Source organism: Onychostruthus taczanowskii, unplaced genomic scaffold (assembly GCF_017590055.1).
Source record: "Onychostruthus taczanowskii isolate IOZ18803 unplaced genomic scaffold, ASM1759005v1 scaffold25, whole genome shotgun sequence".
NCBI lineage: Eukaryota > Metazoa > Chordata > Aves > Passeriformes > Passeridae > Onychostruthus > Onychostruthus taczanowskii.
The window spans coordinates 2,619,326-2,640,335 of NW_024499796.1; the positions used below are offsets into that span (position 1 = coordinate 2,619,326).

At 49.1% G+C, this 21,010-nt stretch overlaps 1 protein-coding gene across 1 annotated transcript; it reads right to left on the reverse strand.

The window, feature by feature from the left end:
* Positions 1-3,585: 3,585 nt before the first annotated feature.
* Positions 3,586-18,196, reverse strand: TNFSF15 (TNF superfamily member 15). Its single transcript, XM_041406806.1, has 5 exons — positions 18,148-18,196; positions 17,795-18,048; positions 10,373-10,424; positions 9,631-9,678; positions 3,586-4,277 (listed from the first exon to the last, which is right to left on the reverse strand). Exons 2-5 carry the CDS (start codon positions 17,981-17,983, stop codon positions 3,850-3,852), a joined length of 717 nt encoding a protein of 238 aa, XP_041262740.1. The 5' UTR covers positions 17,984-18,048; positions 18,148-18,196; the 3' UTR covers positions 3,586-3,849.
* Positions 18,197-21,010: the final 2,814 nt, after the last annotated feature.

Consider the following 21,010-nt stretch of genomic DNA (forward strand, 5'->3'; position numbering starts at 1 on the left):
ATTTCCCTTTAAGCTTGACTTTGTTCTCACCAAAGTGGCTTTACTCTGACTTCATGCCTTTGACTTCTGTGGAGGAATATCTAATATAAAACAGGGGCAGAATCAGCCCCTGAACGCTTATTTTATGTGCTGGTCACTGTTACAGTAACATTACTCGCACTGAAAAGGGGGAAAAAGGGAATATAGAGAACTTCCATGAGGATGCATGTGGGGATCAATATGCCTGCACCACTTTAAAACAAGTAATGCCACATATATTGTTTTATATTCTATAAAATGTGTGCTAAATGTGCTCAAAGCTGGTGTGAGTAATGGGGTGCAAAAGCTTGAACTGGACTAAAATAAATATTTCTATGGATCAGGAGAATCCCACCTGGAATGGAGCTGCAGCAGGCAAGGTTTTGCTGCTGAAATTCATCTTTAGTGTGCAGTGGACACAGATTATGTACTAGAAAAGGCTCATTATTGCCAATGGAACTCCTGGGGACTTCTATGGAATATCCACCAAAAAAAAAAAGAAAAAAAAAAGAGGGTGTGTATATCCCACAGAAGGCTCTTTGAAGGCCAGGTGTTGTATTCCCCACTCCTCTGCCCCAGCCCTCACAATTCCCATCGTTCAGCACACCAGGACTGAGTGAGGATGCCTTGGGATACAGTTTCCCTGGAAATCTGCTGTCCCAGCCTGTCAGGATTGCCTTGTGGCCTCAGAATGATCAGCTCATTCATAGAAAAGAGAAGCTTTCTGAGTTGCTGTAATTATCCCAGAATAGAGAGAATTTCCCTTCCAATTTCCTCCAAGGATAAACCAATTTCACACTATTTTGCCCTTTGCAGAAGCTCTCCTGCCTAATTGCTGGGAATCACCTGTCTTGGAAAGATGATTTCAAATCTTCCTTTACGAGACCGACCACGTTGTTTCGTGTGCTGGTCACCTAAAGTGCCCTACATGTTCCAAAAGCTGCAGATTTTGTGTTTTCATGAGTTCAGACCCTGTTTTGGGCACACAACCAAGTGATCAAAGACTCAACATGAGGTGTTGAGGGAACACTTCACAAAATTTGAGATATGATAAGTCTCAGGGTTTCACTGGGAGTAATTTTGTCTAGAAGTGCCAAGAGTGGGGGATTTCACCAGGTTTTACCAAGGAGCTGGATCACCAGAACAAGGCTGAGGTTGTGTGTGCTAAGCACTGAATGGATAATTGGGGAATAACTGCTCCAGACCCAGCTTAAAAAACTAGGCTGGGCAGGTGGAGATAAAACAGGAATAAGGACTCAAAGATGAAAGTGATCTGGATCATAAAGACATAAGAGGATCCCTTGACTCAGAGTGGTTCCATCTGCCTGCAGGATAATGAAATTTCCTTTCTCCAATCCAAACCTATTTTGAGATGTCAGTTTTCTTTGTGGGCTGGAGAAACTGAGTGTAAAAAATGGCATTTGGACAAAGAAGTGTCCTTTCACCTAATGGACAGGGCCAGGAGGGCAGGAAGGGGTCAAGAGGACAGCTGAGATGTGGATGTGGGGAAGGTGAAGGATGAGTCAAAGAAAGGATGGGAAGCCAAACTGGGATGAGGTTTTGATGCAGGCAATTTGTCAAGGTCCCCAAATAGGCAGAATTGTGCCAGGAGCCAATACTCAGTGATGAGGCTCAAGGAAAATCTGGAAGCAGAAATAGAGGGCAGGGCAGGGTGGCAAAGTCCCGGCTGTTGTGATGTGCCTAAAACAGGGAAGGACAGACTGTGGGATCCAGGAACTGCAGGATAGGGAGGAATGGGCACAAAGCCTCCACTTTGAGAAGATTTACCACAGAAGATCTGCCAGTTTTCATGTCAGCAGGAAGGACCTCACACCAAGACATGAAGGGATCCTGGTGTTGCCTGGACCTTCCCTCCTCCTGCTCTGCTCCTCTCCTCCCTTCCCAATCTCCTTGGCCTCTCTCCCTGCTCCAGCTGCTCCACTGACTTCTCCCTGTCAGCTCAAGCAGATCTTCCAGAGCAACCAAAGGTCTCCTGGTGGGAAGGGGCTTGCCATGGACAGAGCTGCAGGATCTCACATGGAGTTGTCCCCACCACAAAGGCTGTGCCCAGTTCAGCTCTGCAGACACAGCCCCTCACCCCCAGTGCTGCAATTCCCACCAGCCATGCGGGGACTTGGGGCTCCACAGGGCTTTGATTGGGAACATCAGCTCAGGCAACAAAGCCTTGCTGCCATTTCTGGGCAAGAAGTGGAGAAATGGAGGGGATCCAAGGAGGTGAGGCAGGGGAGAGCTGCAGAGAGGGAGCCGGTGTTGGGGTGGGTGCTTGGCTGTGAGACCTCGGGGCTGCTCAGGGTGTAAAGTCCAAACCCAGGAGGGTCCTGAGCCACTGCTGGAGATGTGTTTGCTGCAGGAGGGGAGGGGAAAACGGGAATTTCCCTGAGAGGCAGAAAGGTCTGTGGAAATGAGTAAGTGCGAGGTGGGAAGTTAAACAGCCCTGAGCCCCACCAGGGTCGTGTCTTTGGAGCTTTTCACCTCGTGTGGGGACAACTGGTGGCCAACCTTCACCTAGGGCAAGGTTGGGAGTCCCGTGGGGCCAGGGCCCACCATCAGCTGTGGTTGGATTCCAAACAGTGATTTCATCAGTTGCATTTGCCTTGCATTAAATATAATGGAAAGCAAAACATTGCAGAGGTTTTCTCCCAAAATTTCGGTGGCTGATTTAAAAGTGTGCAAAATTTTGCTCTGTGTCTCTCTCTACCTTGGGGTTTTTTTTTTTTTTTTTTGTTTTGTTTTGTTTTGTTTTGTTTTTGTTTTTGTTTTTGGGTTTTTTTTCCTGTTATCCTAAAGTTAGGACCTGGAGGGGACATTCCACTTTCATGATGAAACAGAAAGCGTTTTTTGTGTTCCCTAGATCTTTTCCAGAATATTTTGAGGCTGTATATGGACTTAGAGAACTGTAAACATTTTTTTGGAAAAACCAAAAATCTCAAGTAGCTGCTGCAAAGCACAAGATATAATTTTAATCTACTTTACAGGGAAGTTGGAAGGGATTAATTAAACAGTTAATAATTAACCTGAGCTTTATGTTAGTGCAAAGTACTGAGTAAATGTATTCATAAGGAAATTATGAGAAGTAACTACCTTTTAGAAAGGAGAATCTGAAGAAGGGTCATGCAAAACTATACTGGAAGTGCTGGAGAAAGCTCAAAAACCCTTTTTTTTGTTTTGGAGTTGAGGAAATTGTACATTGAAGGTGGAATTAGGGACATAACCTAGCTCAATATTCAAGAGAAAGCTTCCTACCCACAGATATCAAATGTTCCTCCTTAGCTTACAAAGTTTTGAAGAATTTTCAACTTTTGCTTTCAAAAATACATTTTCCCCCCCTCCAATATGACTTTCATTTTTCTGGTTTGGCTTTTCTTTGTTTGTTTTGGGGTTTTTTTGAATGTTGTTTTGGGTTTTTTTGTTGGTTTTTATTTTTGGTTTGTTTTTTGTTTTGGGGTTTTTTTGAGGTTTTTTTTTTTTTTTTTTTTTGTTTTGTTGTTTTGATGGTTTTGTTTTGGGGTTTGGGTGGGGTTTTTTTGTTTTGTTTTTTTTTTTTTTGTTAGTTTTTGGTTGGTTTTTCTTGTGTTTTTTTTTTGGGGGGGGGTTATTTCATTCCAGCCTGCAGCTTCACCTTTCCCTACCCATTAAATTAAGGCTCTAGCGAGCTGCAGGGGAGTGATGGCACAGAGAAAGAAGAGGAAGGAGGAGGAGGAGGCAAACATCAGACATCTCACCCCAACACGCGCCCACAAAGCCAAAATCCAACAAGATCCCCCCGACGACCCTGGAGGGATCCCCCACCAGCTGCCGCAGGCCAGAGCCCTACAGCAGAAAGGCCCCAAAGAAAGTTTTGTGCTCCTTGGTGTAATCCACCAGCTTGATGTCACTCACGTTGACCATCAGCTTGTCTCCCACCTCCAAGGAGACAACAGCGCCCAGGTAGATGGGCTGGAACCAACCATTGCCGTTCTCACTGAGGGTCTTGGTGCCCGTCAGCAGCTGGGTGGGCTCGGGGTAGCTGTCAGTGACCTTGGTGATGACCTCAGTGACAGAGCTGGCCTTGTGGCTGCTCTCCACGGGCCCTCGGAAGGTGACCTGAGCGTACACGTAGTAGTCCCCGGACACAGGAATCACCAGGGCGTTGCTGGAGTAGCTCAGGTTGTTCTTGGTGAAGGCCAGGCCTCGCTTGTCTTCCCACTGCAGGATGGGCAGGTGGCTCCCCGCGGCGCTGGCCAGGTCCTGCTTCTTCACTGCAGCAGGGAGAGAGAGGGACAGGGGCGTGGGTGAGGTTGCCATGGTGTGGATGGAGCAAGGAATCTCTGCTCTGGGCGGGGAAGGATTTAAACAGTTTGAGCAAAAAGCTGGGGCAGAAATGTTCTTATTTCATGGCTTGATAACTGAGCTGAATGGGCTGCAGGACTGTGGGAAACGGATTTGTAAAGAGTTCTTAGGGTTTGATAGAAAGAAACCCTAAAAACTCTCTATGAGTCCATTTCCCACACAGGATAGCTGTCCAGTGGTATTCTTCAGGGTGCCCACAGGGTGTGCAGGTCTGAGCTGCCAGGGCTGAAAGCCAAGGGTGCTCTAGGAAGATCCTGACAGTGTAAGCTGTGCTTGGTGGGTCAGACCCCAAAGGATGAGCTGTCCATCCTCAAGGCTGAGTCTCCTGGCACTGGAAGCAATGGAGATGGCTTTACCTTCCCATCTCACCCATTTCCAGAGTGAAAACCTTGTCCTCAGGTGACACCAGCACTGGGACAGTTGTACCATGCTTGTACCTAAGGGCTGGGGACAGGAAGAGGAAAATTCTAAACCACTTTTTCCTTCAGAAGGGGCGGATTGCAATTCTGTTTCTTAGAAAGACACTGCTGAGCTTGCAGAATGTCCACACTGGTCACCAGGATGTGTCAGCAAGCACTGAGACACCTGGACTTCTCTTTCTGCCTCTTCTTCAGGGGGTTGGGGCTCCTCAGCCCTTCTCCTCCCGAGTGCTCTCAAGGACATCTTTTGTAGAATTGCTGTTGGTTTACCAAGGTCACTGGATTTTAGCAAAAACCCCAAAGACCCCACTGTGCTTCAAGAGCTTCAATTCCAAAGCAACACCATATATTTTAAACAATTTTTATCCCTCTCTTCCCCTTTTTTCTTTCTTTAATGCTCTTCTGGAACAAAATACTACACTTGGAGTCAGACTCAACATTCCTCCAGACTTTTTTTCCCAATCCTGTGGTGAGCTGATTACAAGCAGAGCTCCAGTCCTGACCCCAGCACCAGCCTGATCCAAGCTGAGAATGCTTCCCAGCCTGCAGGGGGAAAATTAGGGAATTGCTGCCCTTTTGCCTTCACCACTTTGATTTCTCACACACAGCAGAGAGGACAATAAACCTCAGCCCTTGCATGTTTTTCTGCAGGGAAGCAAGAGTTGTCTCTGCTCTTTACTGACTGCCACATAGAATTGTTGTGCTAAAGCAGCAGCAGTGGGAAGAAAAGGATAAAAACCATGAAGATTATCTCAGGTATTAAAATGAACCTGAAAATGAATGATGAATGCTTAGAAAAGATTGAGGGAACAGAGTTCCAGGAACTGAGACCTCTTTAATGAGCTTGTGTTCATGTTTAAAGTTGATTTTTATTCAGTATTTGGGGAAGGGTGTGTGTGCATGGTGGCAAATGGAATGCAGGTGAGGGAGGGCTTTGGAATTCCCTTGGCAATAACCATTAGGTCCATCCTGGGTGAAATGAGACTCAGAAAAAGGAATGTGCTCATGTCCCAGTGGCATCTATTTCCCTCTTTCCCAACAATAAATAATCCATGAGGAGACAGGAAGCTGTTAGGAGTGCAATTCCTTTTATATTCTCAGAGTAGCACAACAAAATAATGGCCTTTTTTTTTTTTTTTTTTTTTTTTTTTTTTGGGCCTGCTGAAGTATCAAATCCTTCTGATCTTTTCTCAGGAGGCAAAGTGGATGGGGAAAGTATTTCAGGGAAGGGGAAGACAGACAGGGATTGTGGAAGCAAGGAAAGCTAAATTATAGAAATATTATAAAGGTTAGAGACAATGGAGCTTTGACACAGAGAGGGGAATAAAACAAGTGAAAGTGCTCCTGGTCTGCCTTCATCCACCTCTCAGTTCAGGGACTGTCTGAATGATGGGAAAAGCTCAGCTAGCTTTGGATCACTCTAAGCTTCAGCAATTCATCTCAGAGCAATTCATCTCAGAAAGCAGAGGAAATCTTGTTTGAGGTGGGAAGGGTGAGGAAAGATGAATAATTCCAGAAAATGTCCTGGGCTCTATTCCATCTCTGGAATTTTTGGGGGGATTTTAAGAGAAGCTGCCTGTGAAATATTCTTTTCTTGCAGAATGATGCATTTAAAATGTAAATGACACTGAATTCCACAATTAATTTTTATATTAGTTATAAAATAGATTTTATTAGTTATAGAATATTATAAGATCTCAAATGAACTACATGACTTCCTAACTTCTAGAATTAGTCAGGTTTCACAGCTTTAACCTTCCTTTTAAGATGAATCTCCCTCTATTGATGCTCTCTATTTTCAAGTTAATTACTTTTTCCCATGCTTTCAGGAAGAGGAGAATAAAATGAATGTTCAAGTGCTTTTTAATACAGCACAGCTCCTTTTCTAGCAGCAGCTGTACTTTGTAATTGTAATTTATTTATTTATTTCCTAAATTCTGGAGCTCTACTTCCTGCAAATATACCTATGATGCTCATTCTTAAAGGAATTAAAATCTGCTTTTAATAAGGGAATCATTGCCACAGTTCTTTCTGTTTTCTCACACACTATAAACTTCTGGCATCCCTTAATTCTCCTGTCCCCAAATTCCTTTTGGTTCCGTCCCTTGCTGGAGAATCCCTGTTGCCTGTCAGATTAGGGATCTCTTTTGTGCTGAATTTGTGGGGTTTCTGCAGTTCTCAGCACCAATGGGAGAGCCTAATCCTGAACTCTGAGTCTCAGCAAGAGACTTGTGGTGAAGCCCTTGTGGTGCAGGGTCCTGTGTCCTCTGTGTCCTCTGGTGCTCCAGTTCATGCCCTGAGCATTCAATAAAGGGAATTTGGAAGCATAAATGAGGCTCTGGCCACATTTAGAGGTGGCTTTGGGACCACTGCAGCACAAGGAGCACGAGCCAGGTCCTGCAGCTTTGGTCATACCCTGTGGCACACGCTGGTGACAAGAAGGAACAGGCACCGCCCTGAATCCTGACCCCAAATCCAACCAAATAAGAGGGGAGAGGATGATGGCAAGGCAAGGAGAAGCCCCAAATAAACATTAATGCACAGGGGGAAATGGGTTTGGAGGGAGCTCTGAGCTGGGTTTTGGCACATCTCAGTAGGTAAAGTCATCAGGGAGGGGAGATCTCGATTCCAGCCTGGATGAAGAAAAATTCTCAGTGTGAGTTAAAAAGGCCAAGAGCAGCTGGAAGATTTATCATAAAGGAACAGACACCAAAACATGGAGCTGTTCTGCTACTGCCAATTAATCAGTCCATTCCCAAAGAACTCCATCTAATTCTCATTCCTCTCACTCCTCTGTTCTCACCTTCACAATAGATGGGTCTAAAACTAGAAAAAGACAGAATAAAGGTGTGGAAGAGATTTCCTGCAATTTAGGATTTGTAGTCTGCCACCTTCACATTGAATAAGGCACCTGAGGTGGGGGAATGTAACAAAGATCAGGGGAAGAATTATTCCTTTTACACTTTCTATGCACAGGTCATGGTTTCTGAGAAGAGAAAACCAGGGTGGAGCCCAAGAAATTATTATGCACCGAGTTGAAAATAACAGGAAATATTTTCTGCCTGCAAAGTGCTGTTAAGCTGGGGAAGTCTTTGCCACAGGGAGAAGCACCAGGAATGCGTTCAGGCTAAATAAAGGTCAGAGATAATCCATAGATATTGGATTCCTTGATGACTACATAGCACAGCACAGAAAGGAGAGAGAAAATTCCCTTAAGTTTCCCCTTTTCTTGCTCCTCTCTATGGCCAGCAGTGACTGGCCCTCAGTGGAATGCCAGAGAGGATAGGCACAGTCCCAGGGAGGCTGCCTGGGAATGATGGCAAAGGAATTTCTGTAAATATGGGGGCTGAAGAGATTTGGAGAAAACTGCTGGGTGTTTCCCTGTGGCAGCTGGGCTTTTGTGCAACCCAGGGAAGTTCCCAGCAGCAGAGCAGAGCTTTGGCTGCTCCTCTGAGTCACTGGAGCCTCTCTGCCACGGGGGATTTAAAAAACCAAACCCTGACAGTAGCAGACATGGTCCTCTTGCTCCTTAAAACTGGCACCTGAGCAAAGCTGTGACCAAGGCCAGGCCAGGCTGGAAGCTCCAGAAACCCCCGTGCCAGAGGGAAAGGCACAAAGAGTGGGCATCAGGAAGGAGCTGGTGGCTGAAGGAAAGGAAACTCTGCTGGGAAACGCATCAGCCCTGAGCTGCAGAGTGACTGAGCCCTGGGGGTGGATTTGGATCTCTGCAGGAGCATCCCAGCACTTCCTGCATTTCTCAGGTTACAAAGTGCACCCCGGGGCAGCACTGGGCTGCTGGGGAAGCCTCTGCAGTGAGCTGTACTTTGGGGAGGGATAAATGGCCTCAGGCCAGCTGGAAAACCCTCTGGCACTCACTCCATCCACACTGGAGCCAGGCAGGAACTTTTCTCTGGGAATACCTAAATTTTCCACATAGGTGGAGCTGGTGAGGGTGGGGGATGTCTCAGGGCAAGGTCCTTGGTGTGGAGACAGCTTCAAGGCTGAGGTGGTGACATGGGGACCTTGGAGATGCTGGCAGCCCCTTGGAAAGGCATGGAAACCTCTTGGAAAGGCATGGTAACTCTGGAATGGCATGGAAAAAACCTCTTGGAAAGGGATGATAACTCTTTGGAAAGGCATGATAACCCTTTGGAAAGGCATGATAAGTCTTTGGAAAGGCCTGGAAGCTCTTTGGAAAGGCATGGAAACCTCTTGGAAAGGCCTGGAAACTTCTTGGAAATGCATGATAACCCTTTGGAAAGGCATGATAACTTCTTGGAAAGGGATGATAACTCTTTGGAAAGGCCTGGCAGCCCACCCTGTGACAGGACTTTGTGATGGCACCTTGCTACCACGACATAAAAGCCTGGAGGGCTCAGCTTGGCATTACCCTTTCCCTGCTTGCTCTGAAATGTGTCAGAGATTATCTCACTGAAAACAGGGAGGAGGATTTATGGGAATAAATAAAACTAGCCTGATTTGACCTGATTTTGCTCCAAAACTTGTTAATTCTTGCCAATTCACTGCTCCACAAGAGCTCACGTGAGCTCCTTCCCTGCCTTTTCTGGAGGATTCAGCAGATCACTGAGACATTAGGTGCCTGTTTCAGTTCAGTTACAAAAGCTGGTCACTCAATGAAAGAAACAGCTCAGAAAAGTGACATTTCTGTCAGCTGTCTCTCCTTTCCTGCACTTCACTCAGCCTGGCCTGCTCAACAAGGAAAAGCTGATTATTCTGCTCCCCATGTTTCCTGCAACATCTGCTCCTATCAGATCCACACAGACCAAGGTTACTGAACCACAACATTGGCTGTAAAAAGGCTTTAGTTGTGAACAAGAATTACCTGTCAGGTGAGCTCGTGGTTTCTCTGCACTGGAAAGTGTGTCTGTAACTGAGGGAAAAGGGAAAAAACAACGTGTGAGGATGTTTGCTGCTGTTCAATAATAAAATCACAGAATATGCTGAGCTGGGAGGGACCCACCAGGATCACCCAGCCCAGCCCCTGTCCCTGCCCAGACCCCCCACCAAGCCCACCCTGGGCATCCCTGGCAGCGCTGTCCAAAGGCTCCTGGAGCTCTGGCAGCCTCGGGCTGTGCCCATTCCCTGGGGAGCCTGGGCAGTGCCAGCAAAATATGAGTAGTGACTGATGCCCATGAGGAAATCTGCAGGCTCTTTCTGCAGAGGTCTGAGTCGGGCTGATTTGCTGTGATCTGACAGCCCTGAGGTGATAAATGCAAACAGGGGAGTTTGTCAGAGCTGCTGCAGCACCAGCAGGGCACATTGTGGCTGTGTCCTGAACTGCTGGAGGCAAACAGAGGGGAAGGGTGAGGAGCACAGGCTCCTAAATCCCTGCTGGTGCTTGTTCAGGGAGTCCCACTGACCCTGCAGAGCTGTAGGGAAGCCTGTGCCTGCCCAGCTTTGACAGCCCAGGGTTAGAAATGCTCTCATTTCACTCTGCCCACTTTATCTCCCTGCATCCTCTCCCCCAGTGTGCCCTGGCTGGCTTGTCTGGGCAGGGATTGGGGTGCTGAGGGCAGAGGTGTGCTGGGACCGCAACACCGGAGGGGAAAGGGAGGCAAACTCACCAGCAGCCACTGCTCGTTGCTTCAGAAAGTGAGAGCCCCTCTCCTCTGTGACCTGCAGGGGACAGTGACAGCAGTCAGCTCCGAGGGTTTTGTGTGAATTATCCCAGACATGGAATAGCTGCAGTAACATCAGTGAATTCAGATGGAGCATTTTGGCTAAAAGGTGAGCCCTGACAAGTCTTTGTTCACTGCAGGACATTTCTGCTGTTGGTTTAAAACAGCCTTCATCTCTGACAGGGTTCCAGGACCTGGGGGAGGTTTGTTGGATCCTGAGCTGCCCAAGCCTTGGCATAGCTGGGAGAGCAGCAGCAGAGTGGCCAGTGTGACCCAGCCATGGATGGTGAGTGCCCAGCCCTGCTGGAGCCCCTCTGCTGCTTGCACCCTCTCCTGCCCTCAACCCAGGCACAGCAAGCAGAGCAAAGTGAGAGATTCTCCTCAAGGCAGCCAGGTCTGAGCCTCCACAGGAGAAAAGGTTCCCCACAACACCAGCAGAGACCAAGATGGATCAGCTCCACCTGCCTTTTGTCCTGCACCCTGACTAAGCCTGCTCCTTAGGTCTGTCTGGAATTTTGGGTGACCTCCTGGGAGGCAGGAGCTGAGCAGACCCGAGGGAGCAGCTGCAGGGTCCTAGCAGCTGCTGGGAGCCCGCACTGGGAAAAGCTCATCCTTCCTCTGCTCTGCAATTCCCTCCTGGAGCCGGACACCCCCACTGCCCTCGGCAGGACGTGTCCCTGGGCCCTGCCCTGTGCCGCCGAGCTCAGCAGTCCCTCGGGACTGTGCCTGTCACACACTCGGTGTCCTGAGTCACCTGCTGTGCCCCCCGAGCCACCCAGGCACGGCACGGCCGGGGCTGCGCGCCCAGCGCCTGGGGGATGGTGTGGGGTGCTGGGGGATGTTGGGGGATGCTGGAATGCTGGGGGATGCTGAGGGATGATGTAGGGTGCTGCAGGATGCTGTGGGGGGCTGGGGGATGCTGGGGGATGTTGTGGGATGGTGGAGATATTGGGGATACTGGGCAGTGCTGGGGGGTGCTGGTTGGATGCTGGGAGTGCTGGGGGATGCTGGGGATGGTGGGGATGGAGGGGGATGCAAGGGGATGGAAGGGAATAATGGGGATGGTGGGGATGCTGTGGGATGGTGTGGGATGGTGGAGATATTGGGGATACTGGGCAGTGCTGGGGGGTGCTGGTTGGATGCTGGGAGTGCTGGGGGATGCTGGGGATGGTGGGGATGGAGGGGGATGCAAGGGGATGGAAGGGAATAATGGGGATGGTGGGGATGCTGTGGGATGGTGGGGGATGTTGCGGGATGCTTTGGAATGCTGGGGATGCTGCCTCACATCTGGCCTCGCAGGGCTGTGAGGAGCAGCCCTTGGAACAGCCTGGGTTGTGCTGACCCTCGGGATTGACCCATAGGGTTGACCCACAGGACTGACCCTTGGGACTGACCCACAGGACTGAGCTCAGGGCTGACCCTCAGGATTTACCCTCAGCTGACCCTCAGGGCTGACCCTCGGGACTGACCCTCGGGACTGACCCCCGGGATTCACCCTCAGAGCTGTCAGGAACCCCCATCCCAGAATGTCTTTCAGGAACACACAGGGCTGGCATGGTGTGTTTTATGGGCAGACACCAAAAATACACAGAATAAACTAAATAAACTACCCCTGGTCAGCTCATAGCAAAGTATTTGAGGCACTTTGCCCAATAAAAACTGAAACAATATTAATATCTAGATGCTGAAGCTGGCTCCTGCTGGCTGTGTCTCACACAGCTTCAAACACTGCAGGAGAAGGAGAAAATAGAGAATTTATATTGGCTGGGGAAGGGGAATGTTTGTGGAAGGAGAGCAGCCTGCCTGGGGTTGGGGGCTGCTGGCTGCTCCAGGAAAGCCAAAGATAGTTTAATGTTTTACTGGAAGTAAACATCCGTGTGCTCCTGCAGCAAACAGTCATTTCTAAAATAGCTGCTCCAGCATGGTGGGAAAAATGGAGAAGGAAACAGTAGGGAAAATTCTCCTTTGTTTTTTTTTTTTTTTTTTTTTTTTGTATTCCCTTGCCCACCTGTACACAAATGTGTGGCCCAGCCCCAGCAGCCTCCTGGCAGAGACTGCTGTGAACTTCCAGTGTGGGGCTGAGGGAAAATTGGTGCTGTTCTGTCCAGGAGATTTCTGAGCCTTTCATTATGGGTGAGGAGTTTCAAAGTCCTGCTCTCTGTGGTGACTAACCACGAGAGCCCTGCTAATGTGACTCAGTCACAGGCTGTGACTTTGTCCCTGCCCTGGTGGGAAGCACAAGGTCAGAATTAAGGATTTCCCTCATTTTCCCCTGGCTTTGAGCCAGGTGTATTCACCTGGGGGTATATTTACACATTCCTTGTGTGGCATTTCCTACCTATTGCCCAAGTGAGTAATTCTCATTAGTGATCCCACTCTCTAAGGATTTCTGCAGCCAGGGGAAAAAAATCAATCCCAAACCTATATTTAAGAATGTAACTTCTGTGGAATTGTTTACATACTTGAAGCTTAACTTCTGCTGAAGTTCCTTGTATAAACTTGGATGTTGCAATCCAAACAGAGGTGGTAGGAAAATGGGAAGGAGAGCAAGAAGAATTCTGCTTCTTTATAAAAGATAACAAAAAGGTTTTGTTTGAACCTAAACTCGTTTCCTAAGAAATCCAGCTGGAGACTCCAGGTGCAGGAGCTGCATTGAGGGACAGAGCAGATAGAGCAGGGGGATAGAGCAAGGTGTGAAATTATTCTGCTACTTGGCAAAGGTATGGCTGTTCTGTTTTTTCCTAATTGTGCTATCTCATAAAGGTGTAAATATAAATACAAATCTCCTACAGGAGATGTTTCAGCAGCAGACAATGCTGCATAATGACCAGGTGTCAGAAATACTTGTCCTGAACAGGCACAGCTGTTGTGCATTGATGGGGAGGGAGAGCTGAGCAGCAGGAGACAATGGAGAGAACATTCACACAATCAGTGCTTTCCTCTCTTTCCCCTTTCTTGCTCAGCTGTTCTTCTGAAAAGTTCACAGCTTCAATTTTCCCTTTGGTTACTGTGGAGAGCCCAAGCACTGAGTGATGTTGAAAACCCCTCCTTGAGCTGACTCACAGATATTTGGACAGGCAGCTCTAATGGCCCTGGGGATTGCTGGGTGCAGAACACTTCTGGTACCACAAATGTCCAAAAAGCCCCAGTGCATTTGTATCCAGGTATTGCTAAACCCAGAAAGAAGGGCTGATATCCAATGGCATGGCAAGAGAGCTGGCTCTGCAGGCAGAGGGGCTGATGAGCAGAATTAATACCCCCAGCTCCTCCATCCACTCCATCTCCAGCCCTGTTTCACAGGGAGGGTCTCTGTGATGTGAAGGTGATGTGAAGTACATAAACCCAGTTTTTTCTAATTTTTGCATGGCCTGGACTGTGAATTTTTGGCAGGAACTGGTCTGTGCCAATAAAAACTGCCTTCAATCAGAACATTTTGCTGCCCAGTGGAAGGCTGTACCCAAGGCACATGGCCACAAGGAACATCTGCATCCAGCAGCGATAGCCAGGCAGGGATTTAACTGGTGCTGGCTTTGGAAGGGGAAACCCAACACCTGGGCCTATCCAGGTGTGCTTGCTGCTCCTCCCCAAGCATTTCTCCTTCCCCAAAGATCAGGAAGCCTTTTGAGGTTCTCCTTCCTTTGTGGGCAGGCCATGAGGGCAGATCTCTCCTGGGGTTTCTTGCCAGCTTTCCAGCAGGATCCAGGTGGAGCCTCTGGGATTTTCCAGTTCCTCCTGCTCTGCAGCAGGTCCCTTCTCCACTGCCAGCTGACATGGCACAGACCTGGCACACAGCTGCATGTCCAACCCTTGGCACAGGGTTTGGAATCCCTATTTATGCTGCTTGGGGCCCTGACGTGCCAAGGATGCCAAGAAAAATAAACCCAAATACCAACTTCTCCAGGCCACGGGACTTGATGCTCTGCTGAGTGGGATGCTGAGGCAGCCAGAGCTGCTCTCCTGTGCCATTCCATTGATAGTTTTGGGAACTCAGCCTGAAATGTGGTTTCCCTTTGAGGAAGGATTGCCCTTCCTCTAGCAGGGCACCACCACTGTGGCCTTAATATAGATTTCCTGCTAGTAACACAAGCCACATGTTCTGGTTTGAAAAACTCTTTTTCCTCTCCTCCCTCTGGACTGAAGCACAAAAGAAAGTGGTTTCTCTTTCCCAAAGGAGCATGGAGGGAGCCTGGAAGGAAAACCATCCAAGGAAAACCATCACCAGACTGGAACTATTCATCCGAGATGCATCGTACCATGACACACAGAGAACACTGGTAGCCCACACATGTTGCTGTAATGACATAACTTGCCCTGCTTTTTCCTGAAAGGGACATTTCCAGTGAAAGAGATGAGTTTGCATCCCTCCAGAGGCACAGGTGACACCACGTGCACCCAGGCGAGGCAGGGATGACCAACGCGCCTCGCCCTGCGGGCAGCGTGCCCAGGGGCACTCCCCTGTTGCACAAACCTTCCCGGGCTTCCCTTCTACTCCTTGCTCCAGGAAGGACTCAGGAATTTACTCCATCTGCTCCTCACCTGCTGAGTCCCTCCCTCCTACCAGGATTGTCCCCAGAGCACTCGAAGGTGACAATTGTGTGTGGGCAGAGCTCTGTGGAGCAACCAGAGGGCTCCTCCCAGGGCTGCAAGGGTCAGGAGGCCAATACTCATCTGGGGCAAGCTTGGGGCTGCCCACTCATCCCTAAACCAGTGCCCCAGAGAGCTCTGCCACACATGGCCGGTCCCAAAAGTCCTGATCCGAGCTGTCAGTGGGGCACATGAGGACGGAGCCACTCAGCAAACTTTGAATGAAGAAAGAAATACAAAAAGACATTTTTCTGAGAGCTTTTATGCCTAGAAATATTCCCAGGGACTGAACCTCTCTGAACCTGCAGGCTCCTGGGGGATGTGGCTCCTTGGGGCATTCGGAGGCAGCCACACAGGCAGAGACATCCACCCCTCTGTGCTGTCCTGCTGGACCACACCGATGAGCACAGCGAGCAGCAGAGTGACTAATGAGGGTGAATAATGAGCACATAGAGCAGCAGAGGGAATGGTGAGCACAGAAAGCAGCAGAATGAATGAAAATCAGGCAGGGCCCAGCTGAGGTGCAGCTCCTCCCACAGCACCCCAGGCACCCTGCCAGCCCTGATGACTTTCTTCTTCCTCCCTGGGACTCGTAGAGGTTGTAACTCCTCTGATCACCTCGTAACATCACTGCGGAAACATTACGTGTTGCTAATTGGGAGCAGGTGCATGGGAATGCACACCAGCATTGCAATTCCAACCACTTATGTTGTGCTTTTCCTCTTAAGAAACCAAACCCACTCATAAAAAAAACTTTGCTAACCCTGCCAATGGGGTCCAGGAATGCTTTGGATTGATTAAACAAGTTAACATTTGATCATTCTTCTGCTCCAAGATTGTTTCAAGACTGGACTGTTCTGCTCTCGTGGGACACAAACAAACCCAGAGCAGCAGCAGAGGTGCCAAAGCACCTTGTGAATTTTACCACCCCAACCTCGAGTAGCACCCAGCTTTTCAAGCTCCTCCACATTCAGCACCCAGCTTTTCAGCTCCTCCTCTGCTCTGCTGTAATTCCACATTTTCAGAACTGAAGGCCCCCAAATCCTCTCAGATCATGCCCAGCCACTGAAGAAAGCTGTGCTCTGGCACCTGCAGCTAGGGCAGCCTGGGTTTCTACAGCTGGAACCGAGCGCAGTGACAAGGTCAGGGCAGCATCACAGCTCACACACTGAAGGAATTGCCAGATTTAACAGCCAGAGGGGCTGCACCGGGTTAGAACCAGGTGAGACGGAGGATGCTGCGCCCTGAGCTCGGCATCACTCGGGCAGGGCAGCCTCGGGGTCACAGCGGGGCCAGCGCAGCCCCGGGAGCCGCCAGCGGAGGCGCGGCCGCGGCTCTCCCCTCCCCGAACATCCCCGGGCTAAACGCGAGCCAGGTGACAAACCTGCCTTCAAAACCAACCCCCTGTCTGGGTCCCTGCTGATCAACTGGGGAATTTCTGACCTGAAGCTAAAATTCAAAGCTTAATTCACTAGATGTTCAGCACGGGGCATTCCTGCTGAGCTCACAGCCTCCCGTGGGAACTGGCACTGGCAGGAGGGATGGAGCAGCAGAGCAGAATTTGTATGGCTGGGAGCAAAGTCTGGCATAGGAGAAGAGCTGAGAAGAGCCCTGGACTGAGAGAAAGTTTTAATGGGGAGTTAAAAACAGGATGCGGAGTTTAGGGTGAGACTCCCTTAACTGTCTCAAATCAGATCTCTGCAGAAGTTCGCATTAATAATAATTAATTATTCACTAGAGCTGTAGCTGTCAGCCCACTGACATCAGCAGATCTTCCTGAAATCAGACACTGCAAGGGGAAGCTGCATATTTAACCCAAAAGAAGGGAGGAAAATGACCCATAGCATCAAAAATCTGGCAGAAATCAGTGATTTTTTTAAGCATTCCCTGCGGCACTGCAATAAAAGTTTTAAAGTAACTTACTCCTGATACCAGACACGGTGAGGGGAAGCAACAGATTTCACCCAAAAGAAGGGACGAAAATGAGCCATAGCATCAAAAATCTGGCAGAAATCAGTGCAGAGACACTGATTTACAACATGTAGTGATTTTTTTTAAGCATTCCCTGCAGCACAGCAATAAAAGTTTTAAAGTCATGTACTCCTGAAATTAGACACTGTGAGGGGAAGATGCAGATTTAACCCAACAGAAGGAAGGAAAATGACCCATAGTGTCAAAAATCTGGCAGAAATTAGTGCAGAGACACTGATTTCCACCAATCAGTGATTTTTTAAGCACTCCGTGCAGCATAACAATAAAAGTTTTAATGTACTCCTGAAATCAGATACTGCGAGGAAAAGCCACAGATTTCACCCAAAAGAAAGGAGAAAAATGAACCATAGTGTCAAAAATCTGGCAGAAATCACTGATTTTTTTAAGCATTCCCTGCGGCACAGCAATAAAAGTTTTAAAGTCATGTACTCCTGAAATTAGACACTGGAAGAGGAATCCGCAGATTTCACCCAAAAAAGGGGAGGAAAATGAGCCATAGTGTCAAAAATCTGGCAGAAATCAGTGATTTTTTTTTTTTAAAGCATTCCCTGAAGCACAGCAATGAAAGTTTCAAAGCCATCTACTCTCCTTGTGACCTCAGCGAAAGTAAGGAACCGTTAGTTAAAAAAGAACGCGCAATACCCAGACTTATCCTCGAGGTGAGGAAGAAGGAATGCACCGGCGAGTCTCACACGTGCCCGGGAACACGAGAAGCTCACGGAGAGCACGGAAAGCGCTCCACGGCGGCTCCGTGGGGAGGCGCGGGCGGCACTCAGGTGCGCCGCTCCTTACCTGGCCGCAGGAGCTGTTGGCCCGCAGGTTCCCGAGCAGCAGGTAGGCGGTGGGCAGCATCAGCAGCAGCACGGCCAGCAGGCAGAGCAGCAGCGCGCAGCGGATCCTCCGCAGGTCCTGGCGGAGCAGCATCCCGGCTCCGTGCCCGCTGCCCGCAGCCTCCGCGCCCATCTCCACCGCGCTCTCCATGGCAGCAGCGCCGGGCTCGTCCTGCGAGGGAGCCGGGCACCGCCAAACCTCCTGTGGCTCCTGCCCTGCATGGAGACCCCCATTAAATAAGAGCTGTGCCGAGTGTGGGAAGGCACCGGCGCACACGCAGTGCCTCCCTCCCTCCCGAGGAATGCACCGCCTACAGTAGAAACCCGGCAGGAGCCGCGCTCCCCGCGCTGCCCGGCCGCTCCTGCCTCCCAGCGCTCCTCTCCCCCCGCTCCCTGCTGGAGGAAGCCAGGAAAGTCCCGGTGGGTGGAACCAGGATCTGCCCTGCTGCTGCTGGTGCTGCTGGGCTGGAGCTCCGCAAGATTTTCCGCCTGGCAAAGGGAAGGTGAAACCGATGGGAGTGAAAGTGAGAAGCAGGGGCAGAGCGAGAGGCAGAGGCGAGCGCAGCCCGGCAGTTTCTTCTTTCCCAGAAAAAAGGGAAGAGGCTTTTGGGGAAGGTGAGAAGACAGGAAGCGAGTGACCCCAAAGAAGGGTCTGCTTCTCTGAAGTGTTGCTTCATCCCCACATTTTAGCAGAATTCACAAGAGGCTTCCCGTTGCTCAATGTGCACCTTTTGCACCAAACCATCGGGGCTTAGGCCCGAAATCGGATGTTTGTCTGCTCTGGGGCTCATCTTCTCCCAAATCATCTTAATTAAAAATCTTAACAAAACGTTGTGCTGTCACAGGGGTCTGTTATTGCTCCTTGGACAAATGTCTTGGGTTGACTTCATGATGCCTTTATCATAAACCAAGAAAACAAGTGTGATTTTACTGTACTTGGGGCAAAAATGATGTCAGTGTTACTTGGCTGACAGCTGCTATCCCTGACAGAGAGGGGCTGCAGCTTGTGGGCATCCTCTGGAGCTGATCTGTGGATATTCTTAGTTCAGTTGAAGAAAGAACAGAGATATTTTTTCTCAGGCTGGGCCTGGGAATTTGAGAAGAAAAGAATTAAAACAATTATTATTTCTCTTTCTGTAACCATTGTTTATAGTTATGGTTCTCCACAGTGTGCTAATCATAATAATTAATAATGTGAGATGTTTCTACTTGGAGACAATCAGGTCCCAGCTTAGCGAGTGAGACTGTAAAACTCACAACTTCTTGCTAATAAAGAATTATTCTGTTTTACCTTCAGATCCACCTAAAGATGGAGTCTTTCTTTCCCTCCCTGACTCAACAGCATCACTGATCAGCAGCACAGCTGGGAGGAACACGCTCTGCTGGCAGCTGATGTCCAACTGGAAGGGGTTCCTGTATCCCAGGACATTCCTTCCTTGCTCCCTGCCACTCTGCAGCAGCCTACCCTCCCCAGGGAAATCCTCTCATTTAGGAAGTGCTTGGCATGCAGATGTTGCCATTTAGACTTGCCCAGACTGTTGAGGTTGGATTTTTTTTGTCCCCAGGAAAGTTCTCATTAAAACAGAAACTTTCTTTGAGGTGTATGTGCACACACAGTGATGTGCAGCAACTTCTCCTTTTTCCCTGGGTAGAGAAACAGGCTGGAAACTTCAACACATTTTTTAGTGAGAGAGATTTGGTTCCCCTCACCTCCCCATGAAAAGCTTTTCAGATTTGGGCTTTTAAAAAATAAGATCAAAGAAATAAAACTGTTTTCTCATGTCCCAGGCTGTCTATAACATCCCTTTCCTTGACAAAAATTCAGCTAGCTCTTCTGACTTCAATGACACAGAAAAAAATCTTCTTATTGCAATAGCTGAGAGCAGCTCTTGATGTTCTGGAGAGCTCCAAGTCATGCTCTGAGAAGAACATGTGGTTTGGTCAGCGAGGCTGAGGCTGCCAGCAGCAAGAACAGGATCCTTGCCAGCAGAGCAGAGAGGGAAGAGACCAGGGAAAGTATGAAAGAGTAAGCAAGAAATAGTGAAAAGCAGGAGGTTTAGGGAGATAAGAGAATCCTGGAATGGTTTGGATTGGAAGGGATCTTAAAGGTCCCCTAGTTCCACACCCTGCCATGGGCAGGGACACCTTCCACTGTCCCAGGCTGCTCCAGCCTGGTCTTGGGCACTGCCAGGGATCCAGGAGCAGCCACAGCTGCTCTGGGCACCCTGTGCCAGGGCCTCCGAACGCTCACAGGGAAGAATTTCCTCCCAGTATCTCAAATAAACCTATTCTCTGTCAGTTTGAAGCCATTCCCCCTTGTCCTGGCACTCCATGCCCTTGGACAGTCTCTCTCCATCTTTCCTGTTGGACCCTTCAGGCCCTGCAAGGCCACACTGAGCTCACCCCAAAGCTTCTCCTCTCCAGGTGAACAATCCCAGCTGTGCCAGCCTTCCCTCCCAGCAGAGCTGCTCCATCCTCTGATCCCCTGGTGCCTCCTCTGGATCTCTCCAGCAGCTCCAGCTCCTCCCTGTGCTGGGCCAGGGCTGGGGCAGCTCTGCAGGTGGGGTCTCACCTGAGCCCAGGGCACAGGGGCACAATCCCCCTGCCCTGCTGCCCACGCTGGGCTCAGCCCAGGGCAGGGGGTTCAGGGCTGGCTCCTGCCCAGCTCCTCACCCAGCACAGCTTTGTAAAGCACCAAAGGCTACGTGCTCCCATCCCAGCAGAACCACACCGCTCCTGTCAGACCTCAGACAAGTGACTGACTCTGTTTCCTTCCTTAATTCCTCACTGATTGTTTTCATTTAGGCTGTAAAACCTTGGGGACAAGGACTGCTCTCTGCTTTTACAGAGCCCAGATCTCATTTCAGAGTAGGTGTGGCTCCATTTATCATCAAATAAAACTTGTATTTCTGTGAAGTGCTGTGTAGACAAATGAATTTTTTTACTTTTTTTTTTTTTTTTTTCCTTCTGAGGTCCCAGTTACATATTCTATGGAAAAATACTAAAAAACCCAATACTAATATTTTGACCACGAGTGTCAAAGTTAATTTTTTCTTCACTGTGAGTGCTACAAAAAGCTGAAAATATATTCAAGGCATGAGCCTTGCCAGCAGACGGACACAGATATCTCCGGGGAACACCAGGAGTTTATTTTTATTTTATTTGCCAAGGATTTCCA